The 22,504-nt window shown below is 39.1% G+C and overlaps 1 protein-coding gene across 6 annotated transcripts; it reads right to left on the reverse strand.

Annotated features, from left to right (window-relative positions):
- Positions 1-3,364: 3,364 nt before the first annotated feature.
- dctn1a (dynactin 1a) lies at positions 3,365-21,051 on the reverse strand. Of its 6 annotated transcripts, none has more exons than XM_053231054.1 (30): positions 20,891-21,051; positions 18,042-18,290; positions 17,830-17,911; positions 17,107-17,141; positions 15,883-15,903; positions 15,047-15,070; positions 14,813-14,866; positions 14,064-14,228; positions 13,499-13,696; positions 13,075-13,279; positions 12,807-12,879; positions 12,441-12,600; positions 11,396-11,500; positions 10,365-10,556; positions 10,127-10,243; positions 9,881-10,033; positions 9,561-9,721; positions 9,299-9,467; positions 9,079-9,147; positions 8,331-8,543; positions 8,081-8,242; positions 7,839-7,970; positions 7,546-7,671; positions 6,979-7,121; positions 6,706-6,872; positions 6,377-6,507; positions 5,812-6,004; positions 5,324-5,397; positions 5,133-5,222; positions 3,365-4,750 (listed from the first exon to the last, which is right to left on the reverse strand). In XM_053231054.1, the coding sequence occupies exons 2-30, from the start codon at positions 18,264-18,266 to the stop codon at positions 4,613-4,615; spliced, it is 3,777 nt and encodes a 1,258-aa protein (XP_053087029.1). In that variant the 5' UTR covers positions 18,267-18,290; positions 20,891-21,051; the 3' UTR covers positions 3,365-4,612. The 6 variants fall into 6 exon arrangements, with proteins under 6 accessions (XP_053087029.1, XP_026801111.1, XP_026801112.1 ...); XM_026945310.3 differs by having other exon boundaries at positions 12,807-12,885; XM_026945311.3 differs by lacking the exon at positions 15,883-15,903 and having other exon boundaries at positions 12,807-12,885.
- Between the last annotated feature and the right edge of the window lie 1,453 nt (positions 21,052-22,504).

Here is a 22,504-nt window from a genome sequence, read left to right on the forward strand (position 1 = left end):
CCACATCCCTGAATTTGTGAGGCAAACGTTCTGCCCACTAAAACCATCAAATTCTAGCTACTAGTAAATATTTGTTATTTATGGAAAATTTACTGATTAATTCATTATCACACTACGTAGCATTATTTGCCCTATCGTTGAGAGGTCACAAGTTTGAATCCTGTCCACAGCCATCCGTGGCCAGGAGCCAAGGGAGTAAATTTGGCCATGCTCTCTGGGTGGGAGGGATGGCATACTCTCCCCTGTCAAACACAGTGAAACTAGCCAATCATGGGCATCTGTGAGCTCATGTATGTGGAAGAGGGTTGTTAGTGCTTTCCTCTGAGTGTGTTACGCTGCCCTGTGATGTAGCATGAGCAGCAGTTGGAAAAGATGAGGCTGGCTGGCTTCACGTGTCTCAGAGGACTCACGTGTTAGCCTTAACTGTCCCCGGTTGGTGAATTCTTTTGATTAGCAAACTTATAAGGATTGAATGATGTTTTCAGACAAAACAGCATACCTGCTTTAAAACAAAAATCATATTCTAACAGTTTTAGATTACTATAAATTACTTCTCACATGAAAATTGAAAATTATATTAACTTGATTTCATCACATTTACTTTTTACAGTTTAATACTAAGTTTTTTTTACTTTCAATTGAGTACATGTTTGCCTGGAAACTTCCACTTTTAATTGAGTAAGATTCTGACACATTATTTATACTTTCAATTAAGGATAATTTCTCAGTACTTAATCAGTACACATTTCGTCACACCTGCTAAAAACCACAGGGAAATGTAATCTTAAAGAGATTTACACAATGTGTTATTTCTGATTTATTTCTTGTTGAGTTTGATTTCTGGTGTAGATGATGGCACACCTACAATCTCAGTGTGTTTTTTCAGATATTTAAATAAATGACGTGTACAGCTTAGTAAGCATTTTTGGGTTTGTCTGTTGCAATGTTGACATTTTTGTTAATCCTCCATCATTTTTCAGCAGGTTGCCACTAGCTGAATGAGTGATTAGCATCCTGTGGGAGGAACAAAGGAAGTGTACTTCATGGCGCTAGTGATTTTAGTGGCTTTTCAGTTGTGTGTACAATGTGTATCATCAATGATATGAAGTTTTCTGTTGTTTAAATTTCATTTCCATTACTTGACGCTCTGTTTAATAGCACATAAATTCAGTGATACTGTAAACACAATGGACCTCATTTGTATTATCTTTTACGATAGCTGTGTGTAAATATTTTCATAGGCCAAACCAAACTAAGACCAAACCTACCAGACTCTCAGGCTACCATGACCTAAAACTTTCAAAATGGTACCCTCATCAGCGCTGTCTTGGAAAAGCAGAAGAAATTACTTGTGTATATGGGAAATTCTCGTACGATGCGGTTTTCCCCAGCATTTGGTTGGAGTATGAGCACGAGGATGAAACATTCAGTTTCGAGGTTCTGATACTTTATTAAGGGGTAACACACACACACACACACACAGCTTTTGGAAAACCAAATTAAAGAAAAAACACATCCTTAGAGTAATGGCATTAAGGCAGATTTCTAGATTTTTTGTTAATAAAGAAATATTTAACACAAATAGAAAAAAAAGCATGGCTTAGATTGAATGCCTGCTGCCTACCAGTTAGCATAAGCAATGCTAAGTGATCTGTGTAGCATGTACAATACAATAGTGGTGGTGACAGCTGACATCATAGATACTGTTCCATCAACTGAAATCAACCACAAGGTTGCCTATGCTACATACACTAATTTCACATGATAGTTCACTAAAGGTTGATTCTGGTAGCCAGCTGAAGAAATAAGCTAGCTAGCATTAAACAGAGAGGCTGTCATTTAAGTAGCCAAAATAAATAGCTACCATGCTTGGTACTTAGCTGCTACTACTACTACCACCACAATCACCACACCAACTGCACCCTCAGGAAGGACTTTAACTTACTAACATGCTAACCTATTTAAATGTCACAGTGGTTGCCAACACTCTAACACATGCATCATACCACCAGAAATCTAAGTTCATGAACTGATGAGTGTAGGCCAGAGGTGTCTAATCTTACCCGGAAAAGGCTGGTATTGGTGCAGGTTTTCATTCCAACCAGGCCGAAGCCACACCTAATTCTACTGAAAGCCAAGATAAACTGATTAAACAGGTGGAATCAGGTGTGGCTCCTGCTTGATTGGCATGAAAACCTGCACCCACACTGACCCTTTGTGGATAGGATTGGACATCCCTGGTTTAGGCCAAAATAAAATCTGTCCATTAAGAACCCAGTATAATGTATTACCCCTGTTTACTCTCTTATCAGCATGTGATGTACGTGATCGACTCTAACGATCAGTTATGTGAAAGGTGTTAGCGGACATCTCGCTGCACCTGGAGAAGGTCTGGTGGCCAACATATGCACATATGAAGAGTCATCTGAGGACCAAGGTACACCTATCAAAGAAAAGCTTCACCCAACATTCACCTGGGTGTTAATGTTGATCTTCTCCTGAAGACCAGTTAGCAGACTGTATGAACAATCCTATTGGCTTTCATTAGACGCATTAGCATATTAGGTGCAAGAGTCGATACTGTATATTTATACCTAAGCTCAAAACTAACAGGCTGATCAAAGATGTGATTCACTAGAAATTCATCATAGAAGTAAACAATAATCCAGTTTAAGCCATTTGTTAACAGCAAATAAGACAATTTGGATGTTAGAAATTGATTATTTTTATGTATTTTTCAATCAAAGTGATATTTTTCCTAGCCCATTTATACCAGCCACCCCTGATTGATGCTCTCACTAACAGCAGGCTTTCTTTTATTTTAGGCCAGTATGTCCTAACATTTACTGAATGTGGCTGCCTTCCTGTCAGTATCTGTTTTGACATGCCAAAGACTGCCTGGGATGACGTCAGGTAAGAATGTGTGTGTAAGAGGAACAAAAATGAATTAATGAGTTTACTTCGGTTTATCTGATCGTTTGTATACAGACAAATTAAGAGACGTAAATCCTGTTTTATCTGATTTTTTCAGTTTTTAAATTTCTTCAGTGCTTTCTTCTGAGCCAGTACATGTACCTCATACTCTGTCTCATATGTAACATTAATGAACTTAAAGAAACAGCTTGGGCAAACCTGCACATTGTGGTTATTTTTTATGTAAGTGTGTAACTTGTGTATATTTGATTTTTTTCTCTTTTACTGCCTTTAGAATGTGAATGTCCTCATATACAGGGTATACAGCAGTAATTCATGCATGCACTCTAGCATGAACCATATTCTAATATTATTGGTCACAATATTAACTCCCAAATCAAAACTGTGTAAATCATCCAAATAGTCAATACACACATTTGGAAACGCATGATAGATTTTTTTTTAAACTTTTATTGAAGTTCAAATGCAAAAGTCATTAAATATGGCATTACATGGACCAACATTAGCCAGAAATGAAATGTCATTAGTTAAAGGGTGTGAACACTTTTCCTTCTATACCAGCAAAAGACATTTAAATAGACAATAATAATGCCAAGAACATTTTAGTGCATGTTGAAGTGGGACAGCTGAATTCAATACAATTCATATACAAATACATTTGGCAGATTCTTAAGAGGCAGATTTCCTGGTCATTATAAATCATGAGTGGGAATTTGTAAAATACAGAGATGCAGCCTGGTATTGATTTGGTCCTTTCTGTGTGTTAAAGAGAAATGCAAGTGAACCAATTATTTTCTATTTAATGACCTTAACCAGGTATTTAGTGTTCCCCTTTGTATACATTAATGTGCATGAACACAAGGGATGGACCAATATGATATGGAGTATCAGCATTTTTTTTCAGTTTGGTTATTTACGCTTTTAATGGACTGAAAGAGAATAACAGTGGGCAGGCTGCTTGTAAGTATTAAAGTGAAAAACAGTATCCGTATAGCACTCGGCTCTGATATTAAGATCATATCAAAAATCAAAAAGAGATCTGTGCATCCCTTGTAAATACTATTCTAAAGTGAGCAAGCTTTTAAAAAAGGAGTGAAGAATAACCGCTTCCAACACAAGCAAAAATTGCATAAATCTGTAAATACTTTGTTTTCGTGGAACTAGCATCCAGAATTACAAACACGAATGTACTACAATCCATTTTTACCGATATAGTTTTACATATTCGATATTTTTTTGTTGCTAAAATTTAAACCATATTGTTTCATTTATTTATTTGCTACGCACATTAAAAATTGCATAAGAATCTTTAAATACTTCATATTCGAGGAAATGACGTCCAAACCGGTAAGAAGTAGTAATAATGTTTAGTGCTAGTGTTGTAACCATTCAGATTTTTGCCAAAATCATTTGATTTTGAGGTACAAATTCTCCAGAGTGAAATCATTCAAAATATAATGATAAAGTACAAAAAAAAAGTTTGTACAAGCAGAGCCTGAATGTCCTTTTACCTTGAATAACCTGAAGCTACTGAACAGTGGTGATTCTCTTTGGTTTGGAAGAAATCTGAAAGCCTGGACTGAAGTTCCTGAGAGAAAACAGGAAGTGCTGTGAAAGGGTGTCTCTGATAGGTGGAGCAGTCTTTTCCTGACTGAGGTGGTCCAATGAAATGAAGCGTTTAGGTCATGAGGAGGTGGTGCACGTGCTGAAGCTGATGCTGCGACAGGACGAGAGAGTGGGCTTGTTCTTTACCGCGAGCACACGGGATCATCACTTTACCTACCAGAACGGTGCCACACTTCTTCTCCCCCTCCGCCTGGAAGAGAGAGTCAGACAGAAATTTACATAAAAAAGGTCTAATATAGAAATATTATAAAAAACACAAACATCCACAAGCCCGGCTTAATAGATATAGATAGGTTTTATTTGTATTATGTGTACTTTTGGCTGCTATTTGTTTTTAGTGTATATTTTCTCCTTCTTGATGACATTTCAAAAAAGTTCTGGACCACTTCATGTTATTTCTGCCTTTATGTATACATGTTAATAAAAATATGGTTTAAAAATCTACTTTTGGTTTTTATAAAATGTATTGTTTGTCAAATATTTTAATTTAAACTAGGATTTTCCCTTTGAAATAGATAGACACAAAGTCTGGTGATGATCTCACGAGAACAGAATGATGTGTGTGGTCTCACCTTGATGAAAGTCGATGAAGCGAACGTGGCAAAATCGGAGCGAACTCGAGCTCCCACCTGTTGGTTTACTACATGCTCTGATACTTCATTCTGAGATAGCAAGAGAAACAGAAATAAATTAATATAAATAAAAAGAAAATCATATATGCAAATGAACTGCATTATTACTTTTGTGTATTTATGCTTCTGACCTTTAGTTTGTCTAGGGCATCACTCAGAGACTCCAGTCTAGCCGTCTGCTCTAACAGCTGAGCACTCGCACTTACTGCAGAATGAGAGAGAAAGAGAGAGAGAGAAACACAGTTGGTGTTCACACATTCACACTCTCTCACGCACGCACACACAAGCGCACACATGCACGCATACTTCTATCTTCTCTGTGTAGTTGAAAAATGTGGAATCAGATTAATTCTGTTAATATGTTAGCTAATGTTTTCCTTCAAAATGAGATTTTACACTGCTGATTACTTCTATATAACATAAATACATGAAATGAAATAACGTGCTTCAATTATATCCTATAAATAAAATTTTTTTCTACATTGTCTATTTATACAAATGGCTAAATGCACGACTTACATAATGTAGTGTGACATATATCAGAACATGATTTCCTCTCTCTCTCTCTCTCTCTCTGTCTGTCTGTCTCACTCACACACACACACACACACACACACACCAGGTGTTTTTCCTGTGATGTCCACCACTTTGACGCCGGCGCTCATCCTGAGCAGGTTGCTGAGCAGCAGGTCTGTTTTCCGGTACAGCGTTCCAGAAATGCCGTCACTCAGTGAGCCGTCCTTCATCACACCGGCCATGTTAGGCACGCTCAGAGGAGGAAGAGACGCCAACTGGGCCTTCATCTTCTCTGCCTGGGGTCAAAGGTCCATGTTGAGGTGAGCGTGAAGATTCAATTGCGCTGATCTTATGATTCAGTATTTCTTTGATAACCATTAGGTGAGTCTATAATTGTTTATTCATTGATCCTTGATTCTATGATGATTCTAGGTTCTTTGATTCTTGTAAGATGATTCGATGATTAATTTACAATTCTCATATTTCTCATACAATTGTTTTCAGTTCTTCTACAATTCATAATTGATCTAAGGTTCTATGATTCTATGACAATTCTGTTTTTAAGACATTTTTTTCACAATTTATATTATTCCTTGTATAATATATTTTATTGAAGGATTGTATGATTCTTCTATGATCATCCTATGACCCTATCATGTGTTGTTCACCTTGAGTCTGTAGTTTTCATTCTTCAGGTGTTTGATTGCAAGCCTCTGAACATCCATTTGCTCCTTCAGAAGAGGAGAATCCACCACCTGCACAGTACCTGATACACTCCCTATACCAGAGACTACGCCTCCTGTGAGCACGCACATACACATTATAAACAATAGTTAAGCACATAGGATATGATTAGAGTCAGTGGCTAGTCACAGTGGCCTTAGCAAAGCTTGTCCACGTAACTAACACACACTGGTGGCCAGAGTACCAGAGGTGGCATGATTTGGTTTTAGATGTTAAACTGGCTTATTTAATCTATCCTAACTGTGTATGTCACCTGTAGTGCCTCCTGTGACAATTGAGGCGATGCCAGATGCTGGTGTTCCACGCAGCCCTTCGATAGTCATCCGTGATTGGCTGTTGAGTCTCTGTTTAAGCTCTGCCTTCTCTGCCTCCAGCTGGTCAATATCAGCCTGCAGTGCATCCATGGTCTCCTCAAACTCCCTGCAAACACACACACACAAATAACTCAGATAAATACAAATAAAAAAATAATGTTTCTTACAGACCCCCACACATGCACATGTTTACACACACACGCAGAACGCACTTCTCTTTTTTCTTCAGCAGTGTGTTTGTCTCGTCCAGTTTGGTCTGGATCTTCTCCACTCGTTCATCTGCATCTTTAGTAGACGTGTCCAACTTCTTCTCCAGCAAACTCAGACGCACATTCGCCTCACTTAACTCCTCCCCCTGAGAGAAAGACGACAATGGGAAGAGAGTAAAAGAAAGAAAAGAAAGAAACAAAAAAACCCAGAAAGATGATAAATTAAAAGAAGGTCATGAGAATGTGAGAGCTGCTGTGGAAAGGTGCAGTGGTTTTGCCATATTCTTTTAAGAGTCTGAAAAGAGGAGCTGAAACTCACTGGAAAATACTTAATTTAGGATTGTAATGTAACACAAATATTATCACATCGTCATAGCAACGGGTAGGCATGTTTCTTCTGTTCTTTTTTTTCCGTTGTCTAATGACTTTTTGTAAAATTTCTTTTTCTGTATATAAAATATGTTCTTCAGAACAAGTTGCGAGTTATTATAAAATTACTTGCAGTTTAAAATATTAACTTACAGTAACTTACAGCACAGTAATTACTTGACTCAGGGATTTGTGTCTCACCTTGATTTTGAGGGACTTCTTAAGTTCCTTGATGACTGTCTCTCTGTCCTCCAGTTTGAGACCGAGTCCTTCCGCATCAGTGATCTCAGCTCTCAAAGCAGCAGAACGCATCTCTACAGGGGGAGGCTGGAATACACACATACACACATGCGCAGGTTAGGATTATGGGCAGGCTTTTCAACATCATGGTAGCTAACAATAGTGTATCTGTAGTACTTATTTTGTGTACTTAAGTTTGTGGCCAGAAAAGTGTACAAAAGATACCAGGCACTCTGTGTGTCTGTGTTTCTTACCACACGCTGCGGTTTCTCAGAATCATACTCTCCCTCTTGCATGGCGGTGGCCATCTTGTTCATGGTTGCTATGACAGTGCTGCATGACTGGCGCAGGCACTCGCGTGGGTTCTGACCATGAGAACCGTAAATCTATGTACACACACACACACACACACTCTCTTTGTTATTGAAATACACAAACATCTCTGTTCATTTCCATACCACAGCTCAGTGTCACATGAAGGAAAGTGTGTGTTTACCTGCTCTATTGCTTTAAAGACTCCATCCTCAAGTGTGTGTGCGCTGAGCCCCTCCTGCTCTGAGAGGGTAGAGATGAGTTGAGCTCCTGCCGCTGCTGTCTCCTGGAGCACCGCGACTACACAACTCAGCTGCTTCCTGCTTTCCGCCAGGGCCTCACCCACCTACACGCACACACGAATATGAATATAAACACACACCTATACGAGTAAACACACATAGATGTGGATATGTACACACACATGCACATACCTGAGGAGAGTAAGAGAGTGCAGCAGGTATCCCAGGTGCATCAGTCCCGGGCATCCTCCTGCGGATTTTCTTACAGAACTGACCAATGTCTCCACAGGAAGTGTCCAGGTCCTTCAGCAGCAAAGTAAGCTCTGCCCCTTCCTGCCCAGGTTGCAGGAAGGAACGCAGGCGCCCTAGCTCTGCCCCCATACTGTCCAGGGCACTCTGGATAAACTGAGGGGAGAGACACAGAAACAGTTATTAAAATTTCACAGCATGAACAGTCATCTTTATGGTGCTTTACAATGTTGCTAATGCGGTATTTTATCTGGTGTACTGGTGTTGCTGAAGGTATTTCATCTGGTGTACAGGCGCTGCTGAAAGTGTCTTATCTGATGTTCATGTGTTGCTGAAGGTGTTTTTTCTGGTGTAAAAGTGTTGCTGAAAATGTTTTATCTTCTTTATGCTTCTTTATGGTGTACAGGTGCTGCTGAAGGTGTTTTATCTGATGTTCAAGTGCTGCTGAAAGTGTCTTATCTGGTGTACAGTTGTTGCTGAAGGTGTTTTATCTGGTGTTCATGTGTTGCTGAAGGTGTTTTATCTTGTGTACAGGTGATGCTGAAGGTGTTTTATCTGATGTTCATGTGTTGCTGAAGGTGTTTTTTCTGATGTTCACGTGTTGCTGAAAATGTTTTATCTTCTTTATGCTGAAGGTGTCATTATAGGTGGTGTCCAGGTGTTGCTGAAAGTTTAGTCACTCTGTATGTACCTTGATGTGGTCTGCCAGCTGCACGGTGCAGTCTTCAGCCTGGTCAGCCAGGTGGATGCTGTACAATTGCTAGAAGAGGAAAATGCATGAAAGATCCACCTCAATGTGTGGTAGTGGGTCTGTGTGCATTACAGTTTTTAAAGTGCATCATTATCTTTTAACCTCTCCTGTGTAGTATACAATATCTAATATCAAGGAGCAGTGAATGGTATGTATGTACCTGGTAGTATTTGATGGCCTTGGTGAGAGGCTCCACTTGCACTGTCTCATCTAGCTGATCTTTATGCAGTAGCTCAATGAGGAAGTCGAGAGAACGCTCGTGTACGCTCATCTCAGAGTGCAGAGTCCCCATCCGCTTAAACACATCCACACTACACTGATTTAGTGCCCTGTGAGCAGAAGAGAAACAGAGACACACAGAGAAATTTTATGTATTTTTTTTCTAGGTGCATAATCAATGTTTGTATGTTGGTGACACGTACTGCTCATATTTGTGCAGTATGGCCTGTAGCATTGTGAGGGAATACACAAGGCCGGAGGCAAAGCTCAGCTGCTCCCCCGCTGATCCACGCAGCCCACTGCGCTCTCTAATGTTCTCGTTTAGATCAAACTTCTCCTGGGCCTGCTTACTGATCAACTCCGCCTGCATAAGTACAGAGAAAATAATAATCAGCATTAATCTTCAGATCTGAAGTCTGCTCCAATTCTGCTCAAATGAATGGTGAGAACATTCCTGTGCTTAATCCTCAAGCATTCCAGGTGATTATCCATTCTCAGTAAGACTGCTACACTGCTGTAGTACCTTACAGATGAGTCTGGGGATGAGTAGCAGCACCAGGATGCAGTCGTGATCTCCTCCGTGCCTCAGGAAGGAGTCGGGCATGAATGACGTGAGCAGTGACACTTGCCTGTTCGCCTGGTGCACCTCCATCTTACGCAGCTCCATCTCAATGGCCTACAAACAAAAAAATACACAAAAACAGCTGTCCAACTTTCATGATATGTATAACGTTTAAAATCAGAGCTGGATCCACAGAGAAAGGAATACCTTGGCGTAAGCTTTGGTCTCCGCAAATTTGATTTTGAAGTCGAAGAGCTCAGCCGGAGGCTGCTGGAGCTGCTCGGCTGTGGCACTCTGCTGATTGGTCAGCTCTCGATTCACTTCCTGTTTTTGAGAGGAGAAAATGACTAAGAGTAGAAGATTACAGTCCTCTAGATCAGTCACACAGCGCTGAAATTCTTTCAGCTGTCCATCTACCGATTCTATGGGACTCCCCATGTCTGACCTGTAGGTGAGTGGTGAGCTCCCTGTATTTGTTGATGGTCTGTTGATAATCGGCCACAGTCTCCTGAGCTGCTTCCACTCGCTTGTTGGCCTCTCGGACTCGAGCTCCTGCCAGGTCCAGTTGCTCGCGCAGTTCCAGCTCTGTCTCTCGTGCATTCTCCTGCAGCTCATCGTTCATCTCATTTATCGCTTCCTACAGGACCAAATGCCATAGGTCAGAATAAAAATAGAGAGTAGAGGAAGGTCAAACATGTTTGTAAATTCTTGTAGTTTTATTTTAGACTGTGTATGGCCAATTCTGCATATTGTATATTCTGTATATTGGTGTATTTCATTTTTGATGCATGACCTTTTGTCTGTGTTTATGCAGTTTTGTGTATGAGTATATTATTAGTCTATCTGTATATTTTGCTCTGTATATCAGCATATTAGATCAAGTGTCAAGTCAAGTCAAGTGGAGTTTATTGTTATTACAGCCATATGCAAGTACGTAGTGAAACGAAACAGCGTTACTCCAGGACCAAGGTGCAAAGAACAACACAGAACTACAAGGGACTACATAATTTATACAAAAAGTGCACAAGTGCAAACATGTGCAGACAGCACAAGGCAGTACAAGACAGTACAATGACTACAGCTCCGACTGTTTTACAACAGCGAGATAAAACAGATCATTCAGTTAAGTATATAATTTTCAACATATTAGCTCAAGATAACAGCACACAAGTTCAGACTGTGTATCTTCACTTCAGTATATTAGTATATTCAATGTATTAGCTCCATCTGTGTACATTCAGTATATTATTTCAGAATGTCTGTATTTTTTCAGTAAATCAGAATAGTAATTTGTTATAAAAGTATATTGGTTTGGACTATAAATGATATAGGCTTTTATTCTTTAGTGTTCAATTTCCATTTGTATTGCATATTTTATCCTTCACACTGATTCTTTTTGAATTTATTTAAGTTCCCTGTATACCTTCTACTTGGAGAGTAAATTATTTTGATTGCACAATGTTTTGTGTGTCTTACCAAATCAGTGACAGTCTCTCTCAGCTCTCTCACTTTCTCCTCCAGATCCAGATTTCTCTCAGTCAGAGTTTCCACCATCTCTTCTGCTCCCAGTGCGGCATCCACCTAGAACACACCGTACCATTTATCTACTATCGATAGGCAGTATTAAGTGCATTTAAGTGCTCCCGATTAAGTGTGAGCTCCTTAACAAGCGAGTTTGCCTAACCGCTTAACTGAACCTCTGCACTGTAGCTGCAATGTTATGTGCATGTAATGTTGTCCTCTTTGTAATTTAATTGGGTTCCATGTTTATAAAACCAGTACACTCAAAATATTGAAAGTTGTAGGAATCTGTAGACATACCTGCAAAATCAAATAAATAAAATGTAAAATAAAATAAAATACAACACATACATATAGTACTGTGCAAAAGTCTTGGGTATCCTAAGTTTTTTTTTTTTTTTTTGTTATATAACTTTGTTATAGATTTTTATTGTATTTTTTTTATTATGTTTTATTGTACTTTTGCATTATTGAGTTAGTACGAAACATTTTAGATTTCCAAACATTAGGTTTCCAACACAAAATTAAATGTTACAGAAAAATGTTTGTATGTCAGTAAAGAAATCGGCATATTACAAAAGAGACCACTTTTCAGTCAAAAACATAATGAAGGCTGCTGGGTTTCGCTGCAAAAATAACAAGCAAGTGCGACAGTCAAAGTCTCCAGCAGAACTGTGGCTGCTTCTGCAAGATGCTCAGTAAAACTTACAGCTAATTTCCTTATAAAACTGCACACACTGTACCTGAGACTACTATTTTTTAAGCAAAGGGTCATCACAGCAAATACTGCCTTCATTTATTTATTACTGTTTACTACTCTTTATAGTATTTCGTAAAATTATTTTTGAAGGCAGTTCTTTGTAAGTGCCTAAGACTTTTACACAGTACTGTGTATGTGTGAGTGAGTGTGTGTGTGTGTGTGTGTGTGTGTGTGTATCCACGCACATAGTAAAAGGCCCTTTCACACTACAATTAGAAGGATGTTTGTCCTTTTTCAGACCTGCTCTTTGAGCTCATCGATGGTGGCCTCGGCCTGCTTCATCTCCTCTTGCAGTTTCTCCTTCTGCACTCTCAGAGTCTCTAGCTCAGAGTTCTTTTTCTCCATCTGCTTCTGCAGCTTCACGTGCTCCTGCTTCTCAGATGATGACAGGTCACGCATCCTGGGTACAAAGCCAACAAGCAGCTGTTAGAATAACATGATCCAGCACAAGAGCCAGAAACTTTTTTTTTTTTTTTAAATGGTGGACAAAGGATGCAGGAGGAAATAAATAGGAATCCAGTTTGCATGTATATTTAATTAGTTTGGATGTAAAAACTCTGCTGATACAAATGGTAATAAAAGGGGAAATCACAGCAAAATGCCCACCTGACCAGCGCCTCTTTCAGTCGTGCGTTCTGCTCCTCCAGCTGTTTCACCTGATAACTGGAGGCTGCACCGTCTGAACCTGCACATGGAGAAAAATAAACAAACAAGAACTAGAGAGTCAAGCCTGAGACCAGTCATTAACTGCACTGTCCAAACATCTGATTTTTCTGTTATCAGTTATCACGCAATAATCCAATATGAGTGTTACATGGATCAATTTTAGAAACAGAAGTGTGTTAATGGTGAACAGCATGTGCGTGCGTCCCACCTTTCTCTTCTATCTCGTGTTTAAGGATCTCCAGGTCCATGGTTAACTCCTCCACTTTCTCCTTTAGACTCTCCACCTCTTGCTGCAGAGACTCCACCCTTTCCTCGGCCATTTCTTTATCCAGAGTGGCCATCTCAATAGCGTCTGCTGTGTCTGCCATCTCTTCCATGTAGCGGTCCTTAGCTTCCTGAGCCTCACGTGCTTCCTGCACACACACACACACACAACGAAGAAAGCAATACTGTTTAATAAGCGTAACAAGGGAAATTATGACTCAGTGATAAAGATGTTATGCCTTACTAAATTTACACGTTTCACATCTTAATATCAGCCTGTTTTAAAGGTCAGGCCCACAGAATTGGCTGAAATTACAGTTCCATGACTGGCATTGGCATGGAATTAGGCCTGTGTGTGCGTGCGTTACCTTCTTGGCTTCTTTGAGTTGTTTTTGCAGCTCGTTCTGCTGCTCCTGCATTTTGCTCTTCCACTCCTGCAGCTGCTCCAGCTGGATCTTGTGCTTCTCGAGTTCCTTCAGCTTCGCTTTGTCCTCTGTCCGCTTTATACGGAGAGTCTCCAACTTCTCCTCAAGATCTTTCACCTGAGCACGCAGAGCCTCCTCCTCCTGAGACAGAGACAAAGAGAGAATTAATCAACCCATTAAACATTCATTTGTAAATTAAGAGGAAGTGTAATTAACAAAGACACTTAAGGATTAAAAGTAAACAGTATTAGAGAAAAGAAGACAGAAAGAAGAAGAGGAATGTGATGAATAAGGAAATATAAAAGCTATTTTCTGTGCGAATGTGCGTCTGCTATGACATTTGCCTTTCTTGCTTGCATTTGTTTTGTGGTTACATCTGAAGTGTATTCTAAAACATATTTTTATAGTATTTTTATATATATATATTTTATTTTTTTATATTTTATATACATATTTATGGTATGAGTCAAACAGAAAAGATTCCTTCTTTTTTCCCCCCCATTCTCACTTTGCTGGAGATGGAGGGAGCAGGGCTGCTGGGGGCGTCACTAGTGGTCCTGCTGGGCTGTGGCATCATGGGAGCCCCCAGTGCACTCTGGGAAGGAGTGGCAGGTTCGTTCTCCACCAAGACTGATCCTGAGAGATCTGAGCCACCACCAGAGGGACGGCCGGTCTATAGGGGAGAGAGAAAACAAGAAAGAAGCATAGGGAGAGGAGGAGAGAGAAAAAAGAGAAATAGAAGTACGAGAGAAATGGAGAAATGAGGGAAGAGAGAGGAAAGAAAGACAGGAAATAAAAAGAGAAGGAGTAAATACATGTTTGTGCTGTTTTTGCTAGTTCATTACAAAAGAAAGACAGACTATATTTCAGTTCTTCTCCTCAGTACACAAGAAATGACCAAGTGACAGTCCTCTGTGTTGATTACAGGCTGAAAAGAAAACCCACAGTGCCACCGGAATAGCCGAAAGATTAAAAAACAAAACGAAACAAAAAAACAGTTCCATGTGAAGAGATTGACTTTTTCTGAGAAGTAAGAATCACCATCTGTGCTCAGTGTAACTCTATACAAAAACACCATATAGCTCAGTCATGGGAGGGAACGCTGGGATTAAATGAATATATATATATATATATATATTTTTCCAGAATCATGCATTTCTTGGACATTTAGAGACGTGTCTTTCCGCAGCACCTCCAGGACTGGGCTGTACCACCACATTAGGTGACGTAGGGGAATTTTGGGACTTTAGGACGTACCATTATGAGGGAGGGGAGGGAGTTAGAGTAGGAGAGTCGTCCCAGAGTATTCCACTGTACATGAACAGAGTGTATATTAGCTCGTTTACTCTGAGTGTAAATAATCTATACTGAACGGTCACTTCAAGTGAGTGTGTAACTGTTCTAACAGTAACCACAGTGGAACACATGCATTTGTGAATTACTGCAGAAACTACATTTCCCAGAGTCCCTGGCTGCTGTGTTCAGGCTCACCTTGGTACTACGGCGCACAGCGGCCTGGAGGAGAAGACATCGGGGGCAAGGGAGGGAACAAGCAGAACAACAACAACAACAACAAAAAAAGAGAGAGAGCAAATGGGAAGGAGAAAGAAGGAAGGAAAGACAGGTCAGAGTGATAAGGAAAAAAATGAGTTAGGGAAGACAAAGAAAATAAATATGAGAAAGACAGAAAATACAAACGAAGGACAGAGAGCAGGCAAGAGACCAAATGTGTGAGAGAAAAGGGGAAAAAGGGGTGAGACAATGCAAGCAAGCAAAAAAAAAAGGAAGCAAGAAGTGAGAGGGACAAACCGTGAGCATGAAAGCACAAAAGAGAAAGATGGGGGGGGGACGGAGGGAAAGAAAAAGACCAGGCATTTCAAAGGCAGAAAATACACACAAGAGTGAGCAACAACAGCATTATTAATTCTCTGACATGAAGAATATGCAGCTCAGGTTTAGCACTTAGCCCTGCTGGGACAGTATTAGATTTCTCGATTGTATCTGCAACCAACATCACATTATCTCCCACTATTATTATCTACACTATAGTGGAACATCAACGGTATAATAACTTCACATTGAAAATGATTTCTGACCAAATGTCAGTGATCCACAAGGAGATGAGTGTGTTGCTGTAATGAAAACATGACTCCGGATGTAATGAAACAAGACATAGAACCAACGTGACTGGACCAAAAAGAGGGACTTAAAAAAAAAAGAGGAAAAAATAAAACACACATGAGAGTCGTGGATCCATTCCATGGAGAACCAAACCAAGTGAGATGACACCAAAAACCAGTGAACACAAAACACTTAAACAGATGTACCTTCTTCAACGTAGCTGGAGTCTTTAACATCGTGTTAGCAAATAGACACACACATACATGCGGGAAAACAGATCTTCTGTCAGGATAAGTACTAATTAAATAAAAATGAGGAACACAAACTATAATATTATTACCATACAATAAGTTTTAATAAATAAAGCTGGCAAACAGTATCTCAAACAGCTCAACAGACCTTTTCCACCGACAGAGGTCCAATGCAGGTTCAGCTAATCTTATAAAGAAGATTTAGAGTCGAACGATCACATTATAAAGTGTAGAAAACTCCTAATGAGTGATTCATGAAGAATTCATTCTTTTCAAGCTGCAGCTTTACTTTAGTTTGTTACTCTCATCTACCCACTAAAACATGTTCACTAATGAACTATACTGTAGTTATCGGACATTAACTGCAGCCTGTGTTACTCTCATCATATAGAAATCTTCTGTTACACATACAAAGGAAATATAACTATTAATAATATAAATCCTCAGCTGTAAAGGTTGAAATTGCGGCATGATCAGTCTTTCTAGATGCAGCTCTGGATGGTGAATCAAAAGAATCAAAACGTTCAATTCACTTCCAGGAATAGTTCAAAAGAATCAATTTGATGAAGTGAGCCGTAATTGTAACACCAACTCTGTTAGATCTCTTTCACACACACACGCGCGCACGCGTGCGCACACACACACACACACACACACACACGTCAACTTCAGGTTTTAGTTCTGGCTTCAAAAACTTTATTAACCATCCAAAGTCAAATAGATATCGTCATAAACAACAGCAACATGTAGGTGGAAAAGCACTATGAAGCTCATAAAATGACCACCAACTGTCTGGTTGGTAAATAAATAAATAAATATTGCATTATAAAGATACACGGCAGGATGTCTATGGTGAGGAGGAACTCGTGTACACCCAGGTTGTGCGCATTTATGCAGCAAGATTATTGTAACTTTTCAGTTTTTCCCATTTTTCCTTAAAATGTTTCTGACTGTATTTCACTTAATTTTTATGTGTTGTATTTTCACACTGAGGGCGGAAAAAGTTCTGACATGATTTATCTTGGGTTAATTTTTTTCATCATAAAAACTTGCCATTTCAACAGGGTTGTGTAGACGTTTTATATCCACTGTATACACGTGATACATAATAAAAAGGAACATTAAAAGTATTAATAAGAAGGTCTAGGAATTAAATTAAGGAAATAAAGAAGAACCCACCAGTTTGGTTCCTTTTCCAGGTGTCTCTGCAATTTCTGTAAAATAAATAAATAAATAAATGTCAACACAAATTTAATAATTAGTTCTCATTAAATTACAATTAATACTGTAATTGTGTCTTTTGTAGAGTTAATTGATGTTAATTTCAATTTTGTCAAATGTATTTTAATAAAATGATGCTAGTTGATCTTTAAAAATATTTATAATGGACTTTTTAAAATTATTCATTTAAATTTCTGTGTTGAATTTTCAGCTCTTACAGAACAAAATCCATTAAGGTGACAAAGCTCCTCCTATTCACACCAGAACTCATATTTCTATTAAATTCAGGATTTGTTCTTATTTCTGTTCATACATATTTCTGTATTCAATTTATTTTGATATATTTACTCATTCTGCTAATTTGGCCTTCTTTCTATCTATGCTGATATCTGGCACTATTTCTATCCTTGCCAATATTTGGCTCTATTTCTATCAATGCCAACAGCTGTGTCTATTTTTATTCAAGCCAATATCTGGCCTGGTTTGTACCCATTCTGATATTTGGCCCTGTTTCTAGCCATGAAACTTCTTGTCTCTATTTTATTCCTGCCAATTTCTGACACTATTTCCATTCATTTTGATAGTTAGTCTTAATTCTATTTGTGCTGATATTTGGCTAAACTTCTATTTGTGCCACTGTTTGGCTCTATTTCTGTTATGAGTCAGAAGCAGAGCTCGTACCTTTCCGAGGCACTTTGGCGATGCCTGACTCAGGTGTGTCTGGTGAAGTAGCCGAGCTTCCTCCATCTTCAATCAGCTGGATCTGATGACACAGTGATACGAAAGAGACAATGATAAATCACTGGACGTGTGAATTATTTTAGATCTTTTAGATAATTTATACTCTACAATTATTTCAATCTATCTACAGCCGTGCGTGTGTGTGTCCAGACCTGTGACTGGCGGACAAATATCCCATGATTCTCCTTGCAGGTGAAGTAGGACTTGCCCTGCACAGTGCCATCATTTTTGCCCTTCGGCTCGTCCAGGATGACTCCGACCCATTTCCCTGAGGCGAAGAGCGTCGCGCCAACGTACGCCACAGTGCCACGCTGCCCTTTACCAATCACTTCCACCAGAGAGCCCACCTTCACCGGCTTCCCTCCATCCACACTCATCCTTGCTATCACTCCACTCGACAGCTACAGGAGGGAGGGGGAGAGAGAGAGAGAGAGAGAGAGAGCAAGGGAGGGGGGAGAGAGAAACAGTGAGAGACAGATAGACAGAGAGAAAGGCCCTTTCTTAGTGATATGGAAAAGAATTCACAGTGAGTGAGTGAGTGAGTGAGTGAGTGTGTGTGTGTGTCCCTACGGCGCTGAAAGACTTCTGCACATCACATGCCATTAGTGCATGACCAGGATGGGCTGATCACACTAACATTAACCTGAGAAACCTACATATTTACATCAGGACTGAGAAACAGACACATTTATAACAAACACAAAATATATTTTAAACAGTTTGATTAGGACTGAGTAGACGGATGTGACTGCTTTTAAAAGATCTTCCCTCACCGCAGAAATACTGAAACTGTCACTTTTTCTCTTTTCCTTCAGCAGGATAAGAGAAAGCAGCAGATTCTGGCTATCGAGGGAATTTAGGGGAGAAGTCGGAACAGCTCGATGCTCTCGACACGGTGAGTTGATTTTAAAAACACATCAAATTTGTTCAAAGTTGATGGTAAAGACGGCACTGCGCAGTACTATAATGTGGTACGGAATTTCGATTAAGTGTAAAAACTCGCTAATCTCTAAAGTTTAATCGTTTTATATAAAACTATTACAGCAAGGACAAACATTTATCCCCTATTCACTCACCCTGGGTGTACACGAGTTCCTCCTTGCCACAGACATCCTGCCGTGTTTCTTAATAACGCGATGTGGATTATAAACTTCAATAACAAAACGGAAGAACTCCCCGTCTTTAATAAGAGCTCACAAGCAGGGAGGAGGGAACAGGCTTGTCTCACCAAGAGACAGTCAAACTGGGGTTTGACTCTCCGGCTTCAGAAAGGTGCTATATAAATTTTTTATTTATTAAAAGTTATTATTAACATAAATTCTTTACATAATTGGCAACTGCAACTTCAGTAGAAGCTGAAGGATTTACACCTCTGTGTAAATGCAGTTTCCTTGCTAGTACTGTTAAACGTGAAGTGCGTTTTAAGTAAAGAAGTGTGGTATGAAAACGTATTTTTTGCTGTGTTCATGAGAAATCAGTCTGAAGTCAAAAATAAAATCAATGCTCTTCTGTCACTGTCTACAAAACCTGGAATTAAAGAATTATTTGGTTGGTGCTTAATTTATTTTTAAAATGGATTTGATAATTCACTGTTAATAGCGCTGAAAATTATTAATTTTTATTTTAAAATTTAACTATTTTTAATTTTTATTATTATTTATAATTATTTGAAAGAACAGTTTGCTAGGAAAAAAACATGAAGCGAATAATCTTTTCAATGACCAAAATATCACCCAGTATTTAGTGATTTAAAATATAAACAGAAGCTGTTATTTCTTGTTCTTACTTTTCACCGCAAGCGCCGCCATGTTGAAGTGACGTCACGAATCGCAATTCAGAGATTCGACTTTCCCAATAGAAATTATGAATTTCAAATGGATCTTTCCTACCGGAAAGCCGGAAACTTCTCAGTTCCCAACGGGTCATGAACACAGCATTAGTATTTGTTTAAAAAACAAACAAACACGCATCTCCTGACTTAGGACCAATAGTCCGGTGCAGGGTTTCAGAGGTTCACTTCAAAGTTGAGGAGGAAGAAAAAAATCACGACTGTGAGCTCAAATCCCGAGACTCTCTCTTCATCCATCGCTTCACACAGCCAAGCTAAAATAACCTGCGCCATTTTAATTCATTTTTCTACAGCAAGATGAATACAGTTAATACGAATGGTTAAAATGAAATTGTAGGTATGACTGGAGAGAGTGTTTGTTTCTTTTCTTTTTTTTTTTTAAACAACTTTCACACATACATTTTATCTGTTTAAAGGCTTCATGTTGTGGAACGTCTACGAAACTCATTAACGTCATTGCAGCTCTAAACAGACGTTCCCTCTCACAGGGTGTTTTTACTGAGAAACTCCTTCCACAAATATCAAATAAACATCTCTTTACAGAAAACATCACCAAATCAATGATTAGACATTACATTTTTCTTCACTGAATAACAAAACGTTTGTAAACATTTTAATGAGGTTTATATTATGTAGTTCGTCCACCATATTAGTCCCTTTGCAAGCTGTTGCTATAGAAACAATGACGTATTCCAACGCGCGCATTAATACAACCCTGTGATTTGCCCTGCAGCCGGAACTACTGTCAGAGTCACACCTTCTGACCAATCAGAATCGAGAATTCAACAGAGCTCATGCATATAAACTTGCTAGTATTGTTATATATTATTCACACTTTCAATCTATAATCTTAACTATCTAGAATAGTTTTCTTGCTAATGTTAACTGTTACCTCTCTGCAAGCTAGTCAGCTTCCTAGCTAGCTAGCTCAACCTAGCTTCCCAATATTCACTACAGCTTTTTAAAGTAACATTTTAAACGATTTGCTTGTACTTTTGAAAATTATCATTAAAAAATGCAATTCATTTATGCAATTCAGAGGAAAATGCCCCTTAGCATGTTCGCTAATGAACCCAGGAGCTAGCTGTAGATGACGTGAGCATTATAGTGATTTCTCCACCAAAAAGACAAAGCAGTTCATTCAAACCTTACCCGATAATAACTCTTATAAACTGTTTACTCCAGGAAAGCGTGCAGCTCTGGTTTAAACAGCTGGAAGTGACAAATCATTCGCTTGTTCAGGACAATAATAATAAAGCTCCAACATAGGTAGGTGCGACAGTCGCCGGCGCCGGAAACAAACAGGCGGAGCCATTCTCTGTGTCAAAGCTGCGCAAGAAGTGTGCAGGACCCTGCGGCGCCATTGTTGCTAACATGCGTCGACGCGTCCGCCATGTTAGAAAGGTCTTTTTTTTCCGAGTGTAAGTCTATTGAGAAATGCGACTCCGCCCCTTATAAAATCGGCTGCAACTCACTTTAAATTCAATTTGATTTCGAAACATATGCTTTGTTACAGAGATAATACATTTCTGAATAAAATGATTAAGGAATATGATATTAGCTAATGCTAATATGGCAGAGGTTGCGTTGTAACCTCAAAGATCCAGAGTCCTTGGTTTGATCATGAGCTCAGGTTCCTCCGGGTTCTCCAGTTTCCTCCCACTTCTCTAAAACACGCCAGTAGGTGGATCAGTCATGCTAAATTGCCCCAAGGTGTGAATAATGTGTTTAGTGCTCTGTGATGGACTGATGTCCCATTCAGCATGTATTCCCGCCTTGCACCCAGTGTTCCCGGGATGGGCTCCAGATTCACCCCGACCCTGAACAAAATAAAGCGGTTCCTGAAGATGAATGAATGAATAGATACACATTTTAATATTTTGACAGTTAACAGCCTTAATTACTGTGGACTGCCAGCAAAACAATGATATGTAGTCTAAATAAATTGATCAAGTAACTTTATCTATTATAATTATGCCATGATAAACTTTGGATTGAGTTGCTCACAAACTAAACATGATCCGAAAATGGTAAATGAACAGTATTTAAAAATAACAGATTACTAACATAAAACCAGTGTAGAAAATAAAAATAATTATCCTATTTTTAATTTCCATAACAGAAGGTAACAGTAATACATTATATTAAAAGAGAATCACATAAAAACATCAAAAGAGAAGGACATAACCTGCCACAAATACAAATCCACCACTCCACAAACTAATAAATTTCACCCCAGGGCTCATGAACAAAATAAAAATCAATCGGTTCACTCCAAGCAGACTGCAACAAAATGAAAACAACTTTTTTTTTGCATAATATCATAACATTTAGAAAGTGATTAGACCCAGCACCTGAGTTTGTATTGATAAAAACAGATAGTGAGATTTTACTGTTTGTGCTCCATATCTACAAAATAGACAATCAGAGAATTTTATTATTAAAGTCTTGCTACATATGTTATTATTACACATTATTAGAAATGTGTACGGGAGCGAGAAGGATTGGGATTTAAACAACAGTCCCGAGCAAACCTCTGGTGTCAATGATTCAAGTCAGTGAGCTCATTTTGGGAGTTTGCCCTCTCCAACATGGCGGCGATGCTGACGTGTCTGGAGTACCTATGTTCGCGACAGTTGCCGGCGCCGGAACCAAACGTTTAGCACCATTCTCTGTGTCAAACCTGCGCACCACGTACGCAGGGCGCTGGTTGTAAAATAGAGCCTGAGCTTTCATGACATGGAATTAAAGCTGTTTATCAACTTA

Source organism: Pangasianodon hypophthalmus, chromosome 28 (assembly GCF_027358585.1).
Source record: "Pangasianodon hypophthalmus isolate fPanHyp1 chromosome 28, fPanHyp1.pri, whole genome shotgun sequence".
Lineage (NCBI taxonomy): Eukaryota > Metazoa > Chordata > Actinopteri > Siluriformes > Pangasiidae > Pangasianodon > Pangasianodon hypophthalmus.